This window comes from Natrix helvetica, assembly GCF_964273705.1.
Source record: "Natrix helvetica genome assembly, chromosome: 2".
In the NCBI taxonomy this organism is placed as follows: Eukaryota; Metazoa; Chordata; class Lepidosauria; order Squamata; family Natricidae; genus Natrix; species Natrix helvetica.
In genome coordinates this window covers 208,016,200-208,036,578 of record NC_138552.1, presented here as the reverse complement: position 1 = coordinate 208,036,578, position 20,379 = coordinate 208,016,200, and the positions used below count along the sequence as shown (strand labels likewise).

Here is a 20,379-nt window from a genome sequence, read left to right as displayed (position 1 = left end):
TGGTTTTGGGGTTGAGTACCACCTCTATGCTGATGATACTCAGCTGTATATTTCAACTCCAAACCACCCCAACAAGGCTGTCGAAGTGATGTCCCGGTGTTTGGAGTCCGTCGGAGTCTGGATGGGGGACAACAGACTCAAACTCAACCCCTCCAAGACCGAGTGGCTGTGGGTACCGGCACCTCGGTTCAGCCAGCTGACACCATCGCTGGCCATAGGGAGCGAACAACTGTCCCCTGTGGAGCGGGCGCACAATTTGGGCGTCCTCCTTGAGGCCCGGCTGTCAATGGAGGACCATGTGGCAGCCGTGGCAAGGGGGGCGTTCCACCAGGTTCGCCTGGTGCGCCAATTGCGCCCCCTACTGGACCGGAGTGCCCTGCGCACGGTCACTCATGCGCTGGTGACGTCTCGCCTGGACTACTGCAATGCCCTCTACATGGGGCTTCCCTTGGGACGCATCCGGAGACTGCAGTTAGTTCAGAACGCAGCCGCGCGGGTTATCATGGGGAGTACACGTTACTCCCACGTAACACCTCTCCTGCGCGAGCTGCACTGGCTACCTGTGGCCTTTCGGGTGCGTTTCAAGGTATTGATTACCATCTTTAAAGCGCTCCATGGCATAGGACCTAGTTATCTGCAGGATCGCATCCTACCACACACGTCCCTGCGACCTATCCGCTCACACAGGGAGGGACTCCTTCTGGTGCCGTCCGCTAGGCAATGCCAGCGGGCGACACCTAGGAGTAGGTCCTTCTCTGTGATGGGCCCAACCCTCTGGAATGACCTCCCCCCTGATATTCGAACTACCACCGACCTCCGTTCCTTCCGTCAAAAATTAAAGACTCACCTATTTCAATCAGCTGGCCTGGCACTCTCTTAGTTTTACCTCCCGGGGATATATCTTAATTGGGTTTGGGTATTTTAATTGGGGATGTTTTTAGGGTTTTTGTAGTATATTTATTTCTTGTACAGCCTTATCTCCTCCATCCAAATGTATTTAATTGTTTTATATTATTGTATTTTTATCTGCATTTGACTGTACACCGCCCCGAGTCCCTTTTTGGGAGAGGGGGCGGTTTAGAAATCCAAGAAATATATATATATATATACTTTACATATATACAACTATATATGATCGTTTGTATATAGCTTACTTTAAAATAGCCAATAAGAATGGAGGAAGTGTCCAGAGATTTTATTTAATGGAACTTATGATTTTTTCAGGTGAGATTTTGGGAAGGCAGGAAGCATTTATATCACTCTTGTAGCAAAAAAAAGTGTCAATATTTTCTCCTCAGATAGAGAATTGCTCATCATTTCCTCCATTAAATTATAACAATTCTCATTTTGGTGCATTCACTCCTAATTTGTGTTTATGGGCATAATTCTGAAATATTTAACAATATTAATATCCCGGTGATGCATTTTTCAATCGTAGGTGCTTTTTTTAAAGCCACTTTTCTTAAAGTGAAATTGTTCTGTGTTTACAATTTTCATTCCTAGTTTTCTCTCGCTTTGCACTCTATCACAGTGCCACCTTGTGATCAAAGTAGGTTTCGGTAATACTGTGCCTAATTTCAAAGCAGTTCCCTGTTATCTACTGCCAGGGATTCATTTTTTGATCATTTATAGTATTGGGATAATGTATTTCTCCACACAAATAGATGGTAATATATCAGGGGTGGGTTACTGCCAGTTTTATTACTGGTTCACAACCCACACGCAATGCGCACTGCATGCATGTGCACTGTTCAATGTAAATTGTTCTTCGTGCATGCACAGAACAATTTACAGTGAACTGCCCATGTGCAGTGACTAAAAACCAAAATGGCAGCGGCCCAGTGGCGGCAAGGGAACTGGGGGCATGGCAGGCCTAGGTCGCTGCCGGTTCTGCCACCCCTGCCTGATTTCCACTACATGTTCAGCCGCATCAGGAGCAACCCACCTCTGTAATATACATTTTCAAATGCATTCATACATATAACAGAAGTCCTGATGTAAGTGTGTGCGTGCAAACATGTGTGTGTAAAGCCCCAAATCAAGCTTGATACATCCTTGCTATTTTCCTGACAGCAATAAGAAACTGATTCTCCCATGCCTCCTTTCAGGTTATTCTAACTTCTTAGTTTACGTTATATGCTTGGAATTCCATTGGAAGCGCTCATCCAAGTATGAACCAGAGTCAACCTTGTTTAGTTTCTAAATCCAAGCAAAAGTTAGGCAATTATTGCCACCTACTACTGTGAGACATTTTTTATAGACTGCATATTACAGCATAAATTACTAACTAAAGGAGAAGGGGATGTCAGAGACAGTTAGATAATATCATCAACACAACATGAATTTAGGCAAATTTTGGGAGACAGTGGAGGACACGGGGAGCTGGTCTGGCATGCTATGGTCCATGGTGTCTCAAAGAGTCAGACACAACTTAGCAACTGAACAACAATTCTGTCTTCTTTATTGCCAGTTTATCAGGAGAGTTACTGTATTTTTCGGAGTATAGGACACACCTTTTTTTCTTCTAAAAAGAGGCTGAAAATCTGGGTGCGTCTTATACATCGAATACAGCAAATCTTTTGCCTCCTGAAGCCCTGCCCCTTCACCAAAATGGCTGTGCATAGCCTTATGGAGGCTTTCGGACAGCTCCTGGGGGCTGGGGAGAACAGAAATGAGCAAACAATGGGAGGTTTTTTGCCCCCCCCCCCAGCCACCAGCAGCACTCTATAAGCCTCCATAAGGCTATGCATGCAATTTGTTTTGACAAAAACTGCCCATTTTTGCAAAAAAATAGGCTGTTTTTTTGCTCATTTTTGCCCCCCACTCTCTCAAGAGCACTCTGCAAGCCCTCCCAAGGCTATTCATGCCTTTTTTTTAAAAGGAAATGGGCCCGTTTTTGTGAAAAACGGGCCCTTTTGGGGAGGTTTGCAGAGTGCAAACCCCCTTTTTCCCCCTTTCGGAAAGCTGTTTACTTAGAGTGATTGATGAGAATTACATTGGTCAAGTGCTGTCAGCAGAAACAAAGTTTTAGGTGCTACAGGTCAGTGATCTCCTTCTCCAGCACATGGATAAATACACCTGGAAACATCTCCCTACCTACTACTCTCTCACACTTCCTACCTACCTTCTGTATTTCTCTCTCTCTCTCTCTCTCTCTCTCTCTCTCTCTCTCTCTCTCTCTCTCCTCCCTCCCTCCCTCCCTCCCTCTACCTACCTACCTACCTACCTACCTACCTATCTACACTCTCTCTCCCTCCCTCCCTACCTACTGTATCTCTCTCTCTCTCTCTCTCTCCATCTACTTATATACCTACCTACCTACTCTCTCTCTCCCCCTACCTTTCTACTGTATTTCTCTCTATCTCTCTCTATTTTTCTCTCTCTATCCCTCTACCTACTAACCTACCTACTCTCTCTCTCCCTCTCCCTACCTATCTACTGTATTTCTCTCTATCTCTCTCTATTTTTCTCTCTCTATCCCTCTACCTATCTATCTGCACTCTCTCTCCCTACCTACCTACCTACTGTATTTCTCTCTCTCTCTATTTCTCTATCTATCTATCCCTTTATCTATGTACCTACCTACCTACCTACCTACCTACCTACCTACCTAATTACTCTCTCTCTCTCTCTACCTACCTACTGTATTTCTCTCTCATTCTCTCCCTCTCTATCCCTCTATCTACCTACCTATTTTTTTTTAAAAAAAATGCCTCTTAAAAACCTGGGTGCGTCATACTCCGGTGCGTCTTCTACTCTGAAAAATACAGTATTTTGACCTTCAAGTTTTTTTTTCTTAGAATGTTTTAAAAGTAAAAAAAAAGATTTGCATTTTCTTATATAGAGATTTTCCCCACAGTTTTCCTAATATATATAAATATTGATTTCTGAAATGTTTATTTAAAAACACACAAAATGTCCCGCTTGTCCTTTGACACTTCAATTCCGCAAAAAAAGACTTTAAAAATATAAATGCCCTCCAATTTAAACTATTTATTAAAGGTATATCTGCAGCTGTTTGCATCTATTTGCATACTTTTGAAAAGATTTTTTTGAACAGATTTTTGATCTGGGAACCATAAAGCCAGTAAACTATACAACACCAAAGTCTGATGCATAAAAGCATCTAAATTCAGAAACTCATCAGGGAATAATAATAGTGTGCTTTGATGTCAGTATGCCATTATAAAGTGTGATAGGAACAAAGCATACAAATTTGCTCCCAATAGAATAAATAATGCTTGTTTTATATATCTTTTAAGTTCACCTGTCCCTATTAATTGATCTGTGATATTTTTTAATTCTGATAATTCCACTGCTAACCAATGATAGCAATAATTGGCCAGTCGGTGCCAATAAACAGAATAAACAAAGATCAATGTGCCAAAGAAACCATACATTATTTAAAGATTTGCAATCCATATTTAGATTATAAAATTGATTTAAAAATTATGAACATCCATAAGTATATAAAAATATATGATGAATATTATCAAACATAGAGTAAATATATTGCCCATCATCAATCTTTCTACTTCTTTTAATTATAAAAGATATATTTTCTTCCTAAATAAAAGGAAGATGTTTTATTTTTCATTAAAAGCCAAGATAAACAGATCAAAGCAGAGGGACACATTAAAAGATATTTGTTACAAAAACAATGACTGAAGCATTTAGCATTAAGGAATTTCTCATCATTCCATCATGAATTCAATTGGGAATTAATCCAGGACTTTCTTGGTCGCAGTAGTAGATCTCTCTCAGGACAAATGGTAGCTGGAAAGGATCAGTGAGTCTGTAAACCACACAATACGAACTAAGCCGTAAGTTGCATAGATATGGTTTATAGACAAGACGACTTTTTGAATCGTCTTGAAGCACACATTGGTTTTTTCCTCACTGTTTCCATTATGGGCGTTAAAGCTAATCTGAATAGGGTTTCAGGTGCCTGTGCAAAATAATGTTTTAAGTTAGTATTCCAAGCATAACCCAAGATGCTTAATTTGAGGATGAAGTGGTGTCTCTCTGCCCGTTTCGTCTTCTGTATTCTAGAAACATTAAAAAAAATTCACCTCAAAAGAAATACATGCTAATTGAGTATCATTCAAGCCAGTAGAGCTAAATAAAGAGAACCATGGGAATGCTGGGGTCAATATAAAAAAGAAGCAGTTGCATGTTAAAAATTCATTATCCAACAAGCGTTTTTGGTAGCTCACTGGGATTTCTTTCTCCATTGTTATTTTCCTTCCTTCCTTCCTCTGCCAACTCTTTCCACCATGTATTCTTGCTGAAAAGAAAAGGCAACCCACGAGGCCAAAACATTATCCATTCCAAGCAGCCTTATAATGTTTCATTGGTGCGTTCTTGAAAGAGAATTTGTGATTTACACTTGAACATTGATGCTGATGCAGGAGCAATTTCACTGATTAGATGCAAATTTATTTTGGTGGGCTTTGACTCATAATTCACAGCATGTGGAGCGTCTTTCCTGCACAGTCTATTATTTTTTAATCCAGTTGGAAGAAAGAGAAATCACTTTCAGAGCCTCTTCAAAGAAAAGTTAGAAAGTGGTTCAGGTATGAGTCCTGCATTTCACTGTAAAGTGCTGTTTTTTGACTCCAAAGAAATACATTAGCAGGCAGCTCTTCTAATGTCTTGTGTTTTTGGAAGTCAGGCAAGTTGCAAAGTGGTGGAAAACTAGCTAATAAGAAGTAAAAAAACAACAACAACAACAACCAGTACCAACATATTCTACTGCCTTACAACAATAAAGTAAACTCAAAAATGCAACTATAAGAAATTGAAGGATACTGAGGTATAGTGGTGAAGACATTGGACTGGCAACAGGGAAATCTAGAGTCTTGTGCAGAAGTGGGGAATGATGGCCCTTTTATGACTTGTGAACTTCAACTCCCAGAATTCCTGAGCCAGCTACAGTGGCTCAGGAATTCTGGGAGTTGAAGTCCACGAGTCATAAAAAGGCTATCATTCCCCACCTCTGGTCTAGTGCATTCTCAGCCACAGAAATTCTGGGAGTGACTTAGGGCCAGCCACCATCACACTCAGCCCAATCTACCTCTCACAGGGTGATTCTTGTGGGGGAAAATTAGGAAGAAGGAATGCTTCGAAGGTCTTGAGTTCCTGAACAAGAGGCAGCGGGATGCTTCACAATAAACGTTTGGTTGGAAAAGATACTTTGGGGAAATTCTAAGACATTTCAGCCTAGTATTATTATTATTAAACAAAATCCAATGGAAAATAAAATGCATTCAGTGAGGTTGTAGACTATGGAGTGGCCCAGGAGATATGAATTCTATCTAGAGAAACAAGCTAGTTGTCACTGGCTTAAACAATATGGCTTCTTCAGGTCTCAGGGTTCAATGCTATGCCTACTTCATTGGGTTAAATGCTATGCCTACTTCATTGGGTTAAATCCCATTATGTATGTATGTTTTAGTGTACCTTGTTATATGTTTGTTTTGTTTACATATTTATTTCGAATGTTTCGTTGTACGCCGCCCCGAGTCCTTCGGGAGAGGGTGCGGCTAAGAAATAAATATATTATTATTATTATTATTATTATTATTATTATTATTATTATTATTATTATTATTATTATTATTATTATTATTAACAATATAAGACCAGCTGCAAATCAAACCACTGTATGGCAATATTTGTATTTTTCTGACACTTTGGGGTGTTGTCTTTGTGATTGCTATTTTTTTGCAGCCAAAATCCCACCGCTGATGACATTCTATCTTGGGCTCAGAATTTTGACAAGATGATGAAAACACCAGCCGGTAGGAATATTTTCAGAGAATTTCTTCGAACAGAGTATAGCGAAGAGAACCTCCTATTCTGGTTAGCATGTGAAGACCTGAAAAAAGAACAGAACAAGGATGCTATTGAAGAAAAAGCCAGACTTATATATGAAGACTACATCTCTATACTATCGCCAAAAGAGGTACTCTCTCAAAACCTACCAAAGAATATTGGATGTTCACAAGGCTCTGTTTCCATGTACAGTATGATACATTTAGAATATTTCTCACCACCAGAAATCTCTGTCAGAAAATGTTACCATATGAAGGATAGTAGAGTGGTATAATGAATAAATTGTTGGGATAATCCTAGATGTTAAGCTAAATTCTAATCTACCTTCAGCCATGGTAGCATGTTTGTATGTTCGTGTGTGTGTGTTCATGTATGTGTGTTTGTGTCTGTGTATTTATATTTAATATGTTTATAGTAGGATCTTTGCAATGGATCCAGAATTTCCATGAGCAAAACTCTGAAGTAAGGATAAGGAATTTTCAGTTAATCCTTCATCCATCTGCCTTTATATCCCCAGAAAACATGACTTCTCATCCTTCCATTTCTTCCAACAGGAGGCATTTTTGATTTCTTTCTACACGTAACAGGAAATTCTGGATCCAAACAATTCAGATGGATTTATTCTATAGTAAAAGTATTTAGGAGTACATGCTTACATTTTAAACAAAATTTCCTGTCAAATTCATTAAGAAAATACTTTGTTCTATGTTTATTGTAGCATAGCATTAATTACTTACATTGATGTCTCTGGAGATTGTCAATCATCCAAGTTATTGTTATCCCAGAGATGCTTTTCCAAAAGGCAACTTGACTGTTTTTTTTTTTTTTGAAAAGATTTCACTTGTCATCCAAGAATCTTCTTGTTAGAACTGAAGAAGCTTCTTAGATGAGAAGTAAAACACTTTCAAAGAAAAAAACAAGAAAGTCCAGTTCCCTTTGGGAAAAGCACCTTTGGGATTACTTATGTTGACATTAAACATCCGTAGCAAATTTAATTTTCACATTTCAGAATCCTTGTTTTCAAATGAACATTAGTGTATTGTTTCAGTTATGATTTCATTGAAATTTTTAAAACCTAAAGTATGGTATTTGGTACCAAGGCAAATCTAAACATTTTCCCAGTTAAAGATTCAATGGTAATTTGATTTTAATGCCAATATGGTTTCCACATGTGTCCTGGACCTAAAGAATATTATATTTAACTTCAATGTTGTAATGACATTACACTAAGGCAAATATATCTCTAGTCCAAACAAATTAAATTTATAGATTTAATTTTGGTTTCATTGATTTGATGACACCCTGGGGAATACATATGGCATACCAGTTGTAATTGGGTTTCTGAAGATAATTCTTTATAGTAAAGTCCCAGTAAGTCCAGTTGTACTTAATCTAAAAATATGCTGATTGATCTGCATAAATTCTTCAAGGTGAACGTTTCATTGTCTTTTCCTCTCCTCCTTAGGTTAGCTTAGATTCACGGGTGCGAGAAGTGATCAACAGAAATTTGTTGGACCCCAACTCTCACATGTATGAAGATGCTCAACTTCAAATCTACACATTAATGCACAGAGACTCTTTCCCTAGGTTTTTGAACTCTCAGATCTATAAATCTCTTCTCGAAAGTACAAGGAGCTCTACTTCTGAGACTTAAAAATAATTTGGGGGGTTTGAAATCTTGATTTAGCTCTTGGGGAATGGGTGGGGTAAGGACTATTAGGATGAAGACAGACGTAAAAATTTTAAAGCAACAGGGCTGCTCTGGAAGCACCTTCACTGCATTTAGTCCAAAATGTACCCTTCCCCTCCAGAGTCAAGCTCTGGAAAAACCGGTACTGCCCCTTGCAGCAGAAGCCGGCTGTGCATGGTGCTGATTTGTTGAAGCCCCACCCCCCATGATGTCACCAAGAAACCTCCCCTGCAATAGCTGGAACAATTTTGCACTTTAAGAAGAGTTTCCTTTTTAAATGAAGAAAGCAGGAAATGAACAGATAAATAGTCTAACGTTCATCCGTCCTTTTGTTTTGGGTGGACAGGGGTAGGGAAAGAGACAAGACTGGAAAGCGTGCCAGTTTTTCAATTGATTGTTCTTCATGGCTGCCATTTCAGCTGCCGCTTCTGATGGAAAGGTGGGCTCAACCAGAGCTGAGGGATGAACTGAGAGCTCTCTTTTTATATTACATCTGTCTTCACCTTAGTAGTTCAATAATACCTGGAACTGAGTTCCTGGAGAACTACAGTTTGGCACGACTCTGGCTACTGTGAAGAAAACAAATACACACAAAGGTCTTTGTCTACATTTATCAAGGTCTATCATTCTTGATTTTGGAAGGGTGGGAAAGTAGATTTGCCAAATCACACTTATTCAAATACTTTTACACCTGCAGTTAAGATTACAATGGATGTTCTTGTCGTTTTAATAAAGAGTTACCTTGTGTATCCTCACACTCCATGTGCAAAGCAAAACTGCTTCACTTTATCACTTAGTTGTTGCAATATTTAATCCAACAACATAAATTATATCTATATTTAAGAACATTGTGTGCAATATGGTCTTATGGTACACACATAAGGATTATTGGAGTTAACCAGAAAACAATCTGACTTGGGTTTAGCAATGTTATTCCCCATGTTCTGTGGAGAAAAACCCATTGCTATGTAAGACAGACAACATTTCTATGTAAGAAAAAAACAAGAGGTGGATGTTATTTATCATCATTTATTTAAAATTCAAAACAGAGGATTCCTCTGGTTATTGACTGCCAGAATTGTGGTACTTTCATTACAGACATGTCAAAACTAACAACAAATATCAAAGCACAAGCTACAAGAAATCAAATGGAGAGACACAGTCTATAAGCTGACATTGTTTATAATTGTTATAAAAACAGATAATCAATGTACATTTCAGATGTCAGATACTGTAATGGATTTATTAAAGACTGGCTATCCAGTTATCTAAAATTGTTGTGTAATGTTATGTAATTCACAAAAGGAAAGAAACAAAACAAAACAAAACTCTTCCAGTCTAGAAAAAATTATGGTTTTCATTTAAAAGATAATTTTTGAAAAATGCATAAATGTAGATTTTGGTCAGCATTGGAGACTAGCATTTGTCTATACATTTGCTTTTCTTAAAACTTCTGTCCTGTGAAAAGGAAAATTTATACTTTTAAAGGAAAAGCTAAGGAAGAATATCTTCTGGCATTCCTAATTTGAAAGGGTTCATTTATGGCCCAGTATTGTGGAGATTTAATAAATATTAAATTCAAACCTACTGGCCCTAAAATAGTGGCAACAGTTGTTCTTTTTTCTTTTTAAAATAAACATGCTTTCTAAGCACTAGTAAAAATGAAAACAGTATGGGGTCCTCTGTTTACCTTAAGTTGAATTTTCCAGGGTCAATCCTTTGCACAAGCCATCCTATAATGAATGTGGATTTAGCCAAGAATTGTTTTTTTTCTTGTGAAATTCCCATTTACTTCAAATGTGCAATTGAAAAGTCCCCTTGAGATCCTTTCCTTTGCTGCTAGTTCAGTTTTGTAAGTAGCTACCTGAATTTTATTTTATTTTTAATCCTAATTTCCCTAAGTGCTTGCTTGCATCTTTAAAAAGAAATAGCAAATTTCTAAACAAAATAACCAAAAAAAAAACCCTTGTCTTAGAACCTGTTCATTTTAATATTTAGTCTTGAGATTTTCTTTGAAGAATTGTTAAGGTGCCACAAAACAGATACATATTGAAGGTATTATTATGAACTCTAGATTTGATGCTTGAGGACATTCTTCTCCCTGAAGCTAACTTCTTGTTGCAGTCTATGATGAAGATATGGTGTTAAACAAATAGAATCAAGTTATTTAATGTTAGCTGTTTGTCTGCAAGTTATTCCCGAGTTCATCTACATCTTAATGTGGATGCATTCGCTAAGCATGCCAAGTCTCATTCATTGAAGGGGAATTTTTGCTGGAGCAAAGTTGTGGATTTTGCCCTCTGAGGTTGCAGTGGCCAAAAGAACATAATGTATAGATGACATTAAACACTGGATTGTTCATTCTAGTCCTAAACATCTGTGCCAGCAGTGCCCCTTCTCCCACATGCTTGCATAATACTGGAATCTCTTGATCATCTAGTGTCCTTAAAGCTATATTTCCCCAGTGTAAGTCCTTCGTTGCTAGTAATTATGCCATTCATTTATTTTGGAAGGGATTCAATTATTTTTCTCTTTCACTACCTCTTCATATTTAATTTATTGAACATGTGTCAAGGGGCAGAAGTATGTGTGGTTGGGAATATACCTATTACTTTACTTACAATACTTGAAATCTGTAAGTTTAAGAGGCATGGTGGGGAGATGTGGACAATTTAGCTAACCATTTCTTAAGATCTTTTGGTTTTGTAATTTATACAGAATTCAGGAGACAAGACTTTTGTAAAAAAAAAAAAAAAGGGCTATTCTTTATTCCCTATGCAACTCTTTTAACTGTTGTAGTGTTTAACGAAATGGGATTTTAAAAAAAGGCAAAAAAAAGTAAGAGAAAATTCTGCAAAGCAGAAAAAAAAATAAAAGGTCTGTTTACACTGGCGTTTGCTGACTATCCTACCATACTCAGCACTTTTAAAATATTGTTGTGTATGAAAATGTAGTTTAAAATGCAAGACAAATTATTTATAAAGGACATTCTTTTAATAAATACCTGTTTTATCTGAAAAGTGTTATTGTGTTATAATATACTTTATTCATGTTGGTTATTAATTTACCATTATGAATAAATTTTAAAGGTATGTTGATAGAATCATATCTTTGAAGATGTTTACAAAAACAACCTTTTTTTCTAGAGGAGAAGGTAGCAAAGAAAAAAAAGCAAACAACTGCCTCCTCCTACTGTGAATTTCTCATAATGAAATAATTTAAGGCTCATTATCTGAAATAACTGTGGTATTACATATTTATAGCATCGCAGTAAAAGTTACATTTCCTATGGTATTCTCTCTCTCTCTCTGTCTCTGTCTCTCTCTCTCTCTCTCTCTCTCTCTCTCTCTCTCTCTCTCTCTCTATATATATATATATATATATATATATATATATATATATATATATATATATATATATATATATATATATATATATATATATATATATATATATATATATATATAATGTCTGTACATATTTATATGACGTGGATTCTGGTTTGTTATGGTGTTTGAGATATAACTATCTCTGGTGCACACAACTAGGTCTATGTAATTAGGAAATATCGCATGTATTCAATATTGAGACTTCATATTTTCAATGTTACTATTTGAGGGTTAACCAATCTTTATAAGATACTTTTACTATAGTAAGGGAGATGTCAGTTTGACAGGACATCTTTCCTGAGGAACCTTAACCAAATAAAATCTGTGAGGGTCTGCCGATAGCACCTAGAATTATGGTACTAGACTTCCTTGTATGAGTATTTTGGTCATGATATGGGAGATATCATTATGAATAAGATGTCACATTTGAACTGTTTCCAAAATTATTAAGTATGTTGTTGCAGTGAGACTATGTTACCTTAAGAGCCTAAATCCTGAATTTTGCCAATAGGCCAATAGGTTGGCCTGCTGAGCACTCTGTATTTTATATATACTTTCTAGGAATGAATGTACCTTTTAAATCCATCTGGCAAATAGATGTAGACACCCACACCACATAACCCTTGTGTCATTTAAGGAGATACAAAAACAAAGGTGGTTGTTGATGTCAACTTTCTGCAACTAAGAGGAATAGCCAAATTTATCTCATTCCACTTTTGCATACCTCAGTTTTCAGTTCTCTAAAAAGGAATATTGACAGTGTTTTAAATGACAACATAATCTCATTGCTCTCAGTCAATTTGCAACATATGAGATGCCAATGATTACACTTCTAAAATGATTATTGTGCATGTACTATACAATACTTTTAGTATAAATGAATTGCTTAATTATACTTACCATAGGCAGAAATAGACTGAAGATGTATTTACTTCTTGTTTTGGGATTTTAATGAGATCACAAATATATAAAATAAATATAATGCTTTTGATTAACAGATCATTGTGACTAAGTTATATGTACAAGTGGTCATGAAAATATCATTTAGGTCTCTCATTTATCCAAGTGCAGTTGATGATTCTACAGGCTATAACCCCATTGTCTGTTCTCATGTCTTCCTGGTGGCCTCTCAACCCACAAACAAGGTTTTTCATGGACATTCCTTCATGGGAAGGGAAAATTATGGTTAATAAAATTAGGGTGTAAGCTGTAGTTACTCCCTTCCCTCCATACTGATGTCACTTCGTATCATATTTCTTCTCTTACTAAATAATCATTCTGTTGTTACTAGATAAATAAAAGTCCCATCAACTTTTCTTTGGATGTGGAGCAAGAATTGTTTTGTTTATTAATATCAGTTAATTGAAGGTTTCTAATCTACCCCAATTATAAAATAAGGAAAAAGAAATGCCCAGTGTTAATATCTGAATGACATAATATAGTTGCCATATGACAACAAGACAGCAACAAACCTATTCGTTGCTTATACAACAGTTAACATATAGATGTTAATCCTTTAATGAATTTATGCTTTCAGGAAAGTTTTCAGTTTAGGGGAAAAATATGAATCTTTGCAAGAATTAAAAAGGGGTACAGTTTAACAGGAACTGGAATGATGTGTGACTGGGTGAATGGGCAAATAGTTTCTATATTGTTGTCATGAGAAGTCCATTGATATGTCCATGAAATTACCAGGAATCATATTCTATTTGGGTTCTGAAAATGAATGAAATCCTTTTAGAATGCATTCTTTCTTTGAACCACAATATCTATAGCAGTGATGTGGTATTGCAAGACAAGAGATTATACTGTTTTTGGAATATGCAATTTATTGAGAGCAGGGGGTTGGTTACTTTTTCTCTCTTTTTAGTTTTGTGTGTCATCCACATTCTTGTAGAAGAACTGCCACTGGGGAGGACTGCCCAGTCACAAGGCCAGTCACAAAAGTCTTTAAAACAGGGGTGTCCATTCTTGGAAACTTTTAAGACCGGTGGACTTCAACTCATGCTTCATGTTGTCTGGGGATTTCTGGGAAATGAAGTCCACAGGTCTTAAAGTTGCCAAGGTTGGACACCCCTGCTTTAGAAGGCAAACTGATGAAGCTGCTCTCCGTCAACTCTTCTTGTATAGCTTTACTTTTTTTCTGGACAAACGTATATTTCCAAAGAATGCACTGGGCTGTAGTCACCCAACATTTTTATCTTTTAAGATCTCACAGGCCTCCCATATGCCAGGTGCTTTGATGTGCCCATCCCAGATTTCTGATCCTTTGTTGGGTTTTTTTTTTCAATTAAAAGAATCTTATAATATTGAAATCAAGTGGATGAGGAGTCTGAGGAATGTCAAGACAAAGCTCTGCTGATGCCCCACTGTCCCCGTGTCCTAGAACTAGGCTCACACCCTACAGAACAAGCTATTTGAGCCAATGTGTTTCCAAGAAGACCAAATGTTGCTACTTCAATTTAATTTAATGGGACAAAAGTGGGAAAATTCTGAATGCAAAAGTACCTTTTGAGACAAGCTCGATTCCGTCTTACTTCACAGTCAGACTAAGATAGTTTTCTTGGCAGTTTTCTTCTGTCCCATTCAATTAAATGGAAGTACCAGGATTTGGTCTTGTTAGGAGGGAATACAAAAGGGAGTTTCCCTCTTTTCTTTCTCACTGCCCATATTATGCAATGAAATTTCATTTTAATGTATGCCAATTATTGTACGTTCAAAGTGACAATGAAGTTAGAATAATAAGTCTATTGTCTCACACTAAAACTTCTAAGAGATCTCTCACCCAAGTACTAACTGGAATCCACCCTATTTAGTTTCCAACCACAAACTAAATCTATCTATATATCTATCTATCATCATCTATCATCTATTATCTATCATCTGTTTGCTTGCTGGCCCTCTCATAATTGGAGACAACTCTTTAAATCCAACTTACTTTTTATTTATTGAATAACTTCAAAAACTTTTGTACATGAGCTTCAGAGGTGGGATGCTACCAGTTCGCACTGGTTCGGACGAACCGGTAGTGAAAACTGGGACTGGGTTGCTGAACTGTAGAGATGACAGGTTGGCCATACCCCCGAACTGGTTCCCAGATCGTCCAACATATTTTTTTACTCTGTTTTTAATGTTCAGAGCATGCACCAAAGAATTTGCAGGCAACTGTGCACACGTGCAGAGAGAACGGACAGTAACGCCGGCAGCAACCCACCCCTGATGAGTTTATTTTGACATAGGTAATGCCCTCTCCTACTACAGCAATAATCCTAGGAGATGGGCTATCTTGAGAGAGATGACTGGCCTAACATTACCTAGTGATCTTCTGTGGCTGAGAGTATGAATCCTGTCCATTTAGGCAGCAATCCTTCTGGCATCCAAGAGACCTATCCTAAGAACCACAAACCCAAAAAGATTTTTTTGTGGTTGGAGACACATCTCCAGTCTTGAGTATCAGAAACTATCCCTGTCTACAGCCCTCTAAATAACAATGGGGAGATGAAAAGGTTAAGAAGCTTAAAACAGTTGCCTGGCATATTTCAGTGATTCCTTCCTTTTGAAAGAATCTTTTCAAGTTCATTCCTGGTTTCTTTTACCTGGGCTTCTCCATTCAAGGAAAATTCTAAACAAGCTAGTGAGAGGGCATAAATTATTTCCAATGATTCTATTTCTTGCAATTACCACTTGGGGGGAAAACATGACTTCCTAGGAGGGAATAAGAAATAACTCTCCACAGAGATTTTCACCTGCTGGTCTGTAAACAGCAGAGCACTTGTTTCCTCGGGAGCTCTGATACTGAGCCTTTCTTGAAATTACTCTGTAAATATTTACTGACCGAATTAGAAATCCAAATTACTTTATACACATCATGTAATCTGCTCCCATGGGGATTAAACAAGCTCAGAGTTCCCTATAGTGCATCAGAAAGAAATGGGTTATTAAACTAGTCTTCTTTACATTTCTCTAAACTAATGGTAAATCCATACATGAAGTTTGTTTAAATTGTTAATATAAAAGGGAGTGGTATAATCGGATTTATTTGTTCCAACTGAGTATAGTTTAAGATTACCTAGCAGAGATGTACAGATAACAACACTCCAAGTGCAAGCAAGTTTTAATCTTCACATTTAGGTTAAAGACAATGCACTCTTCTCGCACTTTTTCCAAAATAAATATGTCCTGACAGATGTTTTTGCAAAGAAAAAGCCATGCGTTTGGAAGAACTACTTCGGAAAAAACCCTTGCATCCTAGGTTCCGCAAACATCTGTTTCATACTAAACAGGATAAACAATGCAAGGCCCTTGTGTTATCCCTCAGCTCAGCAGCAGACTACCAAACAAATGCTGTTTGATTCCCCTCAGATTTTCAGCAGAAAATGAAAGAAAAGTGTCACATTGAAGTTTTGAGGGTCTTCCTCATATCCTGGTAGGGTGCCCTGCTCCCACCCTTGAGACAGAAGGAAAAAAGAAAATTGTTGTAATTCTTTTACCGGACCTGGGAAAAAATACTCAGCAAACTTGCTTCCCTCACGTGAAGGCCGTTGGTTTCTGCAGCAACTGTTGAGAAATGGGTAGAAAGGGGGACAGTCAAATCTAGCAATAGTAATGCTGGCCTTGTGAAATATCTTCCATGAGGTTGATAAAAAAGGAAGGAAAATATTGGCTGCTGGACAAGGCTGTTTTCTCTGATAGATGAGAAAGGAATGCTCAGATGGTTGGATGAGAGGAGGCAGTCCTGTGGCAGTCCCACTAGCCACGCAGTTGCTCGACCTCCATTATATTCTCTTCCACACAAATCGGGAAGCTTCCAGAAAGGAAGGCTTGTTTCATTCAGTTGGAAAGCACTAGTTCTAAATTGCTGATAAAGCAGTATAACAATTCAATATTTTTAAACATTTGAAACTAGGGCACCAAATATCTCGGAGCAGGGAAGCTAGAAATCACTACACACACGTTTCATAGGGAGATACATCATTTTTATTGAATTTAGTGGTCAGCGCATTATAACTAGATAAAGAAAAAAAAATCATCCAGCCCACTGCAGTGAAACATGAAATAAGAAAATTACGTTAGGGAATAGCATAGAATAACAGAGTTGGAAGGGACCTTGTAGATCATCTCGTCCAACCCCCTGCTCAAGCAGAAGACTCTATACAAGGAGTGTCAAACTTGCGCCCACAGGCCAAATGCATCATGTGCTGGCCACGCCCACATCCGGTTTAGTGAAGGGGAAAAAAGGTCACAATATATCACATGACAACGCTGTGGCAATGCAAGTTTGACACTCCTGCCTTATACTATTTCTGACAGACAGTAGTCCAGTCTCTTTTTGAAAACTTCCAGTGATGAAGCTCCCACAATGTCCAAAGACAAACTATTCCACTGGTTGATTGTTCTGTCAGAAAATTTCTCCTTATTTCTAGGTTGAATCTCTCCTTTATGTGTGGGCTGAGTCAACATTAATTTGATAGCACATAAACAGTCAACGTTGAGTGGGCTTGAACAGTGTTAAGCCCAGCAGCACTTTATATTCTCTTCCATGCAAATCGTGATGTTTGCAGAAAGAACTGTTCCATTCAGTTGGAAAGCACTTGTTCCCTAACAGATTGGCCTGATCCAGCTTCAGCCTTCCTAACCAGAAGAATGTCCCAAGTGGAAGCTCCAATGTGAGAGAACATGTCCTCAATAAAAGGTAAGCTAACCACTTTGGAACCCTGCAGGCGAGTCATTTTGGGAGCACCAGTATATTTTATCAGGCACACAGAATAGACAACTGAGAAATAAACTATCATTGAGAGGGGTGGAGAATAGCAAGATCTGCCCTTGAAGATCATTAGGAAACTTCAACTTCAGATTTGGGCTGCGCAAATAATGTGGTAGTAAGATACGTGGTGGCACAGTGGTTAGAATGCAGTACTACAGGCTACTTCTGCTGGCAGCTAGCTGCCAGAAGTTGGACAATTCTCATCGGCTCAAGGTTTACACAGCCTTCCATCCTGCCAAGGTGGGTAAAATGAGGACCCAGATTGTTGGGGGCAATATGCTGACTCTGTAAATGGCTTAGAGAGGGCTGTAAAGCACTGTGTATGCAGTATATAAGTTTAAGTGCTATTGCTATTAACTGGTGCTAGATATATGGCACATTGTAACACCACTCCTGCATGATTTGCACTGGTGGCCAGTGGGTTTCTGGGTGCAATTGAAGGTGCTGGTTGTCACCTACAAAGCCCTACATGGTTTGGGATCAGGGTTTTCCTTTTTTCCAGAGTTTCTACCCTCCAGGTAGATCAAACAGGATGAGCATGCTGTAGATCCTGTCAGCCACAGAATGTCAGCTGAGGGGGGACTAGAAGACAAACATTTTCTACAGCAGCCCCTGCTCTGTAGAACATCCTTCTTTCGGAAATTATAATAGTCCCAACCCTGTTAGCCTTCTGTAAAGCTTTAAAGGACTGGCTATGTTCCCGAGTCTAGGGTGATACATGGCGTCCTGGCTATAATATTAACAGGCCAAATATCTTATTTGTATGTACTCGAATTAGACATTTTAATGTTTTTATTGTTTTCATGTTTTTTTTTTACTGTTTTTATTGTTTTAAGATGTTTTTAAGATTTTAATTGTAATATATGATTTTGAATTGTGAGCTGTCCAGATTCATTTGCTGAGATGGGCGGCTATAAAACTCAAATAAATACATCTCCAACGAGGATTAAAAATGTAAGAGCACATGAAGTTTTCCTTCCCTTCAGTATTAATGCCTTCTGACAGATAGGACATATTCCCTTTAAATTTATTCCTCTAATTTTGTCACTGTTTGTTTGGTTTAGAAAAGGTTTTTTTTTTTAAAGGACAGCTGTAACATTTCTCTGTGGTTGTACTTGGGAGACATTTAAAGATAACTCCATGTGACTTTCATCTCTTGAGGTCCCTGAGTAATTTAATTAGCCAGTTCAATGTACCCAGCTGTTTTCCAATTCTTCCCTCTTCCCCTATTATTTGTTATGGATGGAAATGATGATCATAATGTACTAATTAAACATATTTCTATGCCTTTGCCTTCAATGCAGAGTTTTCCTGGCTTATGCTGGCACCAACACGAGTTGAAACATCCACGATAAGATTAACACAACTGCAACAATATTAAAACAAAAACCATGCCATATAAGCCCAGATAAGATCTATAAAAGTAGACTTGGCAGCAGCAGTCCCATCAGGGAGAGTTATCTGAAATAGTTTGGTCTTTGTGAGTTTTTCTGACTTTCTGAAAGACCAGCAAACAGGGATGCCTAGGTGCAGTTGTGGAAAAGTCTAAATCAAGCGGTAGTCCAATAGACGCCAAGCCACATAGCTTCGACATACATCCCGCTCCAGTCTCTTCCGTCCCATCTAAGCTTCTTTAAAGCCAGCACATTTCCAATCATTGCCGAGCTAATCGTAGACTTGTCTAGCTTTGGGACTACCCTTGGTAGAGCCGAGGTGGCTCAGTACTGCAGGCTACTTCCGCTTACTGCTAGCTCAGTTCAGCAGATCAAGGTTGACTCAGGCTTCCATACTTCTGAGGTCGGTAAAATAAGGACCCAGATTGTTGGGGGCAATATGCTGACACTGTAAACCACTTAGAAGGCTGTAAAAGCACTATGAAGTGGTATATAAGTCTAAGTGCTGTTGCTATCGCTATTCAGCAATTTTCGGCATTTGTCGCAGTTCTTTGAGCTGGGATTACGAGTGTCAGCAAGGACCAATTAGCCTGGCCCTAGCTTTATTTCTTTTTTTTTCCTGGATTCTTAAATGAATTAGAATAACAGAGAGAGATGGTGATGACACTCAAGCATTATACTTCATGTTCACATTTGGGGGGGGGGGGAGGGGATCACCTTAAGAAGATTTGGGGTCTGGATAGTCTAAAGGAAAGAAGAATTAGGGGTGACACGATAGCAGTATTTCAGTATTTGAGGGGCTGCACAAAGAAGAGGGGAGTCAAATCCAAGTCCAAAGCACCAGAGGGCAGTACAACAATGGTTGTAAATTAATCAAAGGGAGAAGCAACCTGGAATTGAGGAGAAACTTCCTAACAGTGAGGACAATTAACCAGTGGAACAGCTTGCCTCCGGAAATTGTGGGGACTCCATCACTGGAGGTTTTTAGAAGAGATTGGACAATCACTTGTCTAAGAGAATAGAATGGAATGGGAATAAGAATAGATAGGATAGAACAGAATAAAGGAATTTGGTGCATATGCTCTCAGTATACATGAAGAAAAATAAAATAGAATATTTTATTCAAGAATCATAAGATACAACACTTAGTGATAGTCATAGGTTACTAATAAGCTAGCAAATCATATTAGTAAACAAATAAAACAATATAAAATTTAAAGATACAAACAACATGGTTATAGTCATAATATGTATGTATGTATGTATGTATGTATGTATGTATATATATATATATATATATGTACA

At 38.0% G+C, this 20,379-nt stretch overlaps 1 protein-coding gene across 4 annotated transcripts in view; it reads left to right on the top strand.

The window, feature by feature from the left end:
* RGS17 (regulator of G protein signaling 17) overlaps nucleotides 1-11,880 on the top strand; it is an 86,008-nt gene extending 74,128 nt beyond the window's left edge. For all 4 annotated transcript variants that reach the window (XM_081941389.1, XM_081941390.1, XM_081941387.1 and 1 more), the window contains exons 4-5: nucleotides 6,733-6,967; nucleotides 8,303-11,880. In XM_081941389.1, coding sequence (XP_081797515.1) covers nucleotides 6,733-6,967; nucleotides 8,303-8,491 — 424 coding nt within the window. In that variant the 3' untranslated portion in view covers nucleotides 8,492-11,880. The remainder of the gene's footprint in view (nucleotides 1-6,732; nucleotides 6,968-8,302) is intronic.
* The last annotated feature ends 8,499 nt before the right edge of the window (nucleotides 11,881-20,379 follow it).